At 38.9% G+C, this 6,532-nt stretch overlaps 1 protein-coding gene across 1 annotated transcript in view; it reads right to left on the reverse strand.

Annotated features, from left to right (window-relative positions):
- The window catches only part of LOC101853374 (electrogenic sodium bicarbonate cotransporter 1), a gene marked incomplete in the record, with an annotated part of 58,592 nt that overhangs the window by 9,572 nt on the left and 42,488 nt on the right, over window positions 1-6,532 (reverse strand). The window contains 5 exon segments of the mRNA XM_005093943.3: window positions 721-834; window positions 1,460-1,722; window positions 3,505-3,773; window positions 4,379-4,512; window positions 5,829-6,003. Of these exon segments, the coding sequence (XP_005094000.2) occupies window positions 721-834; window positions 1,460-1,722; window positions 3,505-3,773; window positions 4,379-4,512; window positions 5,829-6,003 (955 nt within the window).

A 6,532-nucleotide genomic window follows, 5' to 3' on the forward strand; every position in this document is an offset into this window, starting at 1 on the left:
GATAGATAGATAGATAGATAGATAGATAGATAGATAGATAGATAGATAGATAGATAGATAGATAGATTAAAATAAATGTTTTACTCAAAGCTTTTTCACTTCTGCCCACCACACCTCGTTCCGTACTGTTTTGGTGATGTTATATAAGAGTGTCAAAAAGAGAGGAAGCAGAAAGACACATAATCAGTGACAGTTTAGCTGCTTCACGTAGCGTATGTTAAGTAAGAGTTCGACGTCTGTTTCAAGACAAAACGGTTATGTATGTGGTGGAACAGATTTAGCGACTGCACTGAGTGTGAGAAGTGCTTTTAAACATTAAGGGATTTAACAGTAAAGAAAAGCCTCTTTGGAATTAAAACTTGGGAGAACCATGGACACAAATCCATTTGATACGAACAGAGCCAAACGCTATTCTGAAAACGTCCGTCATGGAACGTGGCATGGTTTGGGGAGTTTTAGGATCTCCTACAACTGTTGAACGGCCCATCTGCTTGACTCTGTGTTATGTCATTTGCCAGTCTTTCTAAATTTTAAAAATTTCTAGATCTATCTGTCTGATAATCTGTTTCCTCTCGGTTTGCCCACTCCTTCCACCCCCGTTTTGTTTCTCCGTCCTATGAACACTGTAAGCATACTCCTGCTATAATATGTCTGCCTAATCCATGTCTAGCTAAAAAAAAAATCATAAAAATGGAAACACAATAATTTGCCTCAACATACCTTAAACTCAGTGGGCACAGTCAACTTCGGGGTGTCTAAGCCCAGAGCGGCATCCACACCCACCATAGAACAGATGGCAATGAGGACAGCGAAATCACCCAGGATATTACGGATCTGAAGAAACAATAGAGAGGCCTTATCTTTAAACTGCAACGGTATATCTGCACACAACGCTTTACCTTAGAATTACAAAGTTCTATCTGACATTTTTGGCTATTTTGAATTACAAAGACAATGAGGTCAGAAACCAAATGTTCTATCTGCACTATCAAAATCGTAAGATTATTTGGAGTCGTTATCAAGATATTTAAAGAATAGCATTAGAAAAAAACTTGACGTGACGTGACATTCAACCTCTTTTACGCCATTTTTTTCAAAAGTAGGTACTGATGCAGATAAAACTTTGTAACTCTGAGGTAGCGAACTGTACCACAATGAGCCGTCAAAGTGAACGGTCTGTCTTGTGCACATTAAATCAAAACAAGGAAAATAAAAGTAAACCTGTTTGTAAAAGACGGGAAATGTAAATACGAAGTATATATATATATATATATATATATATATATATACAAAGTCTATGACAACATTGTCAAGTTTTTAAAAAAATGCAGCGCTCTAATGAAGTAGAATGGTGATAAGAATAGGAATAATGATAACTGTAACTATGAATAAGGATAATAATGGCGATAAAAGTAATAATATCAGCAATAACCCCCCCCCTCCCCTAAAGCGTACTCACGTAGGTGGGGAAGCACGGCCAGTTCCGGAAGTCCACAAGGAAGATGGCGAGGAAGAAGGTGGCCATAAACAAAATGAAAGAGAAGAAAAAGACGTCAGCCTTGTAGTAGAGATCGTCGCAGACAAAGTCAACCATGCCCACATCATTGAGGCCGTTCAGAGACTTGCTCAGAGACATGCACTGGGTCTCGTTCAAGCTGGACAACGTCATATTCATCAGGGGAGGGGCAGCGGTGGTTACCATGGTGTTGTTCCACCAGTCGGCTGTTGGAAGAGAGTGGAATTAATTTGAGTTCAAGGCCTTACTAGACAGAACTAGGTTATTTTGAGGGCACAAACTGAGGTTTTGAAGAAAAACAAACAAACAAGGTACTGAGATTCAGTACGACAACGATTACATTCGCAATGAGCATAATATAAAATAAATAAGAAACATCTATTAGGATAGAAGGGAAGCAACTCCAAAGCGCCCACCCCACCACCACTCAGGGTTGGGAGAGATGGAACCCTAACAGGAAGACCGAGCTACTCGATAAACATTATTCTACACGGGGATCAAACTCAAGGCTTCTGTGTGCGACGGTTAAGGGCATAATCGCTACACCACAGGCACCCGTTGCTTTGTGGCTTGGATTAAAGGAAAAGGATGTAGGAAACAAAGGAGTATGTTCCAAAATAAATAAGGTAAACTGCAGACTATAGACGCTTGAGAATTCACGAAAGAGGACTCTTTTTTCATCAGGCACAAATGAGGACCATAGCAACATTGAAAAGAAGTAAATGGAGCTGACTACAGTAGTCACAAACCAAACACCAAAAGCAAGATACATCTCATATACATATGTTCTTTATACCTTTCTGGGGCTCTTCGCCTCACATACAAAAGTCGTGGGTTTGATTCACAAAAACTCAATATATTGTTGATATATCCCTGTCTTTCTTCTGGCACGAGCCAGGGTCTAAGCAGCAACACTTTCTCTTAATGACCTAAATTGTTGTACTTATGGCTACGTAAAACTTTTTCAATATGTTATATGCTTTATAACAATGAAACCTGACACAGGTTTATCCTTAAGAAACCCCCACAACCCCCCCCCCCCCAAAGGAAACAATAACAATAACAACAACAACAACAACAATAACAACAAGAGCAACAACAACGGCAGCAACAGCAGCAACAGCAACAACAGCAACAACAACAACAGCTGCAGCAGCAACAACAGCTAAAAATAACAAAAACTGTCCATAAAAATGGCAAATCCGTTTGAAAATTTCATTTGGCAATGATTTTTTACACTTTCTGATTTAATGTAGCTGTTTTACCAGCGGCGCCATAAAGACCAAGATTGTGAAGCCCTGGTAAACAAGATCAGCTGATTTCATTTTGCTCTCGGCGGGACATCAGACGCATGTTTCCTGAATGTGAGGCGGCAATGAGTGAATAAAACCCCAGGTAAAACATTCTGATGATATTTACCTGAACCTATGTGGGTTTTTGGCGCGCCTGATGTTTCCCTACATTATTCTTCTTCTGTTCTTTCCGTATACAAAATAACCGGATTCATTTTGTAACCGTTCCCATGTTCAGTTTTTTGGGAACAATAATTTTTAAAGTATACAACGGACGATGATACATTTTAATAATTAATTATATTGTTTTTGCTTCTGTTAAAACAAATTCAGGAAATTTACCATTGGTTCTGAACATGTATTGTTAATTAAACAGAGTTATATATTTTGTTTTCGCATTTTCTGTTGAGAATATGGGGCCGTCAAAACACACATTGACATTCAACACTCGCAAGAGATCATACACATACCTAGACATACACATATTTGCAGTTACAGATGCCAATCTGATAAAAAGACGATCATATTCCACGGTAAACAAAACGGTATTCTTCTCTCTGTCAATAGGCTTCACACAAAAATTCTATTGTGGCCTGAGTTAAATTAAATGCAAGGCATACTTACAAAGTATGTAAGTAAAAGACACATCTCTTTTTTTCATAAATATCAATATGGAAGATGAAAGCTGTTGCTCACGTGCTGTGAAGTTGCAGTAGCAATTGGGCTGCTCGGGGTGATCGCCCGGGTTCAGTCTCACAGGCGCATCTTTTTTGGCGATATCAGAGAGCTTGACAAACGCCTCGTAGATGAAAATCAGAGCAATGAGAGACGCGAAACTCTCCTCTGTGAAACGGGTGATGTACCTGACCAGAGCCGAGAGGTCGAAGGCTACGATCAGAAGTAACATACCAGCTGTCCAGATACCGATCCAAAAGCGGAAAGGAAGGAATTCCCAGTCATTGTCTCTGTACAATGGAAAAGGTTATTTGATTTGAGTTAAAATTGGTGAGTCAAGATTTTTTGAGAGGATATATGGCATTGGTCCTTAACATCATAACCAAGAGACTTTTAGAACACCAGAATGAATCAAGTTCATTCTTCGCAAGCAATATTTCACCGGGAAAAAATAAGAAACATATAAAATTTTATGGGCTATAGCATATCTCTTTCATATTAAAAGGTAAAAATTACAAGTGCAGAAAGAGCACAATTGCTAGGAGACAGTTATCGCATTATCATGCAGGATAAACACAAGCCAGATAGACTGAAACAACAGTCTCTCTTGCATTAACAGGAGGAAAAGGACGAAAAGGAGGACGAGGGGATGACAAGACACGAATGGAGGAGGGGGAGTTGGAGAGAAAGGTGGCAGAGGAGGAGTAAGGGGAGAGGAGGCGGATGAGGAGGAGAAGGAGGAGGAGGAGGAGGAGGAGGAGGAGGAGGAGGAGGAGGAGGAGGAGGAGGAATAGGAGAATCAACAGCAACAGTAACAGTAGCAATACCAGCGGCAACAGCAACAGGAGGAGTACGCTCAATGAACCACCAACAGGAACCATCGAGTGAGACTTACTTGCAGAAGTCGAAGATGATCTTCTCTAAGACTAACATAGGACCTGTGCTGCCCAGGATGTTGAGGGGTTGTCCAGAGAACAAGGCAAAAGCCACACCAGTCACAGCTGCAGCCAAGATGCACTCCATCACCCCCTGGACATTATGTACATAGGTTATATTATCTAAAATAAAAGTGATAACCTGTTGTTTTTGGTGAGTACGAATATAACTCACTGAAAAAGAGAAGAATGTTTCTGGGTGTTACGCTTTATCTTTTTTTTCTATCTTGGAGAGTGAAATGTAGTTGAATTAAAGAGAAACACTTTTGTAGTTCAACTTATCGCCCAGAATGCTTTAGCTTAACTTGATTCGTTTCACATTTTAAATACTTTTTAAACAATAAGGATGTCCTGGAAAGTTGACTATTTAGCACTGTATGCCATCCAGTTTCGTTGAATCATGCGTTATACCCAGTCATTCAACCAGAGCTCTTTATTTCAGAAATATTCAGTCAGACTCCCATCTCGTCCCACATTTTGTTTACAACAGCAATAAGAACCCACAATAAAAATACATACATCAATTAAGATAGAAAGGTGTTAAACCTTGCTCCCATCCTTTCCAAATAAAATGAAAAATAAATAAATGTTCATACTGAATACCATACCATGTCTTAGATACGTAAATATTGCTTGTTAAAATGTGTATTCATGACTGTATCTTCTTAACGTCAAGATGATATCATTTTTCATTATAATGGATACAGTTTAATTTTCATTATCATGGATGCAGTTTGTACTGCCAAAAATTATTACAATAATAAAGAATTTTAAAAAAGAAAAAATGCCCAAGACATTGGGTATAAGTAGTTTGATCCACAATTTGAAATACTAGTATTGTTATTCAGTAATTTGTAAATTTTGTATTCTAATGTAATGTGTGCAGAGTGTGCGGATCTCGTGAGTGCGCCATCACCTAGAGGGTTTCATTGTTCACCCGAGCACGTTTGGATTACTCGATTACTTGATTCCAACTGGAGTCTTTAGAGACGGGTTCTAGCCATGACTCCTCGCCCCCTACTTAGCAGGAGGGCAAGCTTTGAGGGGACAACATTTTGTCATTTGTGTACGTTTAAGAAATTTAGATGAAGTGCGTGCCTTTTAACGCGATATAAATAATTATATATTTCACAACATTCACCAAAGTGCAAGTTCTATTTGTCTGCCTAACCGTCTGTATTTCCTTCCCTTTGTCTGTCTGCCTGCTTGTCTGTATGCACATTTGCTTGTTTGTCTGTCAGTGCATGTGCTTAACTGTACGAAAGAGTCAATTTGATTATGTCTCTGAAAAGCATTTCTTTTTCTGCGTCTCAGTTTGTCTGTCTGACTATACCTTCTTGAATATAATATGTCATAATTAATCGGAATTTACGCTTATCAGTTCTCAAAGGGAATTAACTCAAATCTCACCATGAACTGATCTGTCTCTGTACCCAGCATACCACCGAACGTGACGTTTGGCGTAAGAGTAGCCAAGAAAATGTAGACGAAGGAAGCAAGGCACTGGATGTGAAGGGCATCTTTGAAATCAGATGCATACCATGGCAACTTTCGCTTTATGTCTTTGATAAGACCACCGAAAGGACTGGGGATGGAGAAGGAACGTCAGGCAGTTATAGCGTTGAAACAAAGACTATAATTTCTGAAACATTATGGCAACATGTGGAGGTAATCTTACTATATTATGAGTCTAGATGGAGTGCCGAAGGCTCGGAAGAAAATAACATTACCGGGTAGTGTGTTCCAGATCTTGAGATCGTGAAATGCTAATGCCATTTAATTCATTATTTTAAATTTCGTTGATGGTACATGTAATTTCTTTTTGTCATCTAGTGACTTAAAACTACGAGCTGGAACGCACAGTTCCAACAGATTTAATAATATAAATATGATGGTGCAATATCACTCAAGCATTCGTGACATAAACTTGTATATAATTCTTTTCACAACAAGAACCCATAGCGGTGTCCCTAAAAGACGTGTAATAGAATCGCACAGCATTGTTTAAATACACTGAAGTCTTTTTCACTTTCTCCAGAGACATTCATTATTATTTTTTAAAAGAAGAAGAAGAAGAAGAAGAAGAAGAAGAAGAAGAAGAAGAAGAAGAAGAA

Source organism: Aplysia californica, unplaced genomic scaffold (genome assembly GCF_000002075.1).
Source record: "Aplysia californica isolate F4 #8 unplaced genomic scaffold, AplCal3.0 scaffold00072, whole genome shotgun sequence".
NCBI classification, from domain to species: domain Eukaryota; kingdom Metazoa; phylum Mollusca; class Gastropoda; order Aplysiida; family Aplysiidae; genus Aplysia; species Aplysia californica.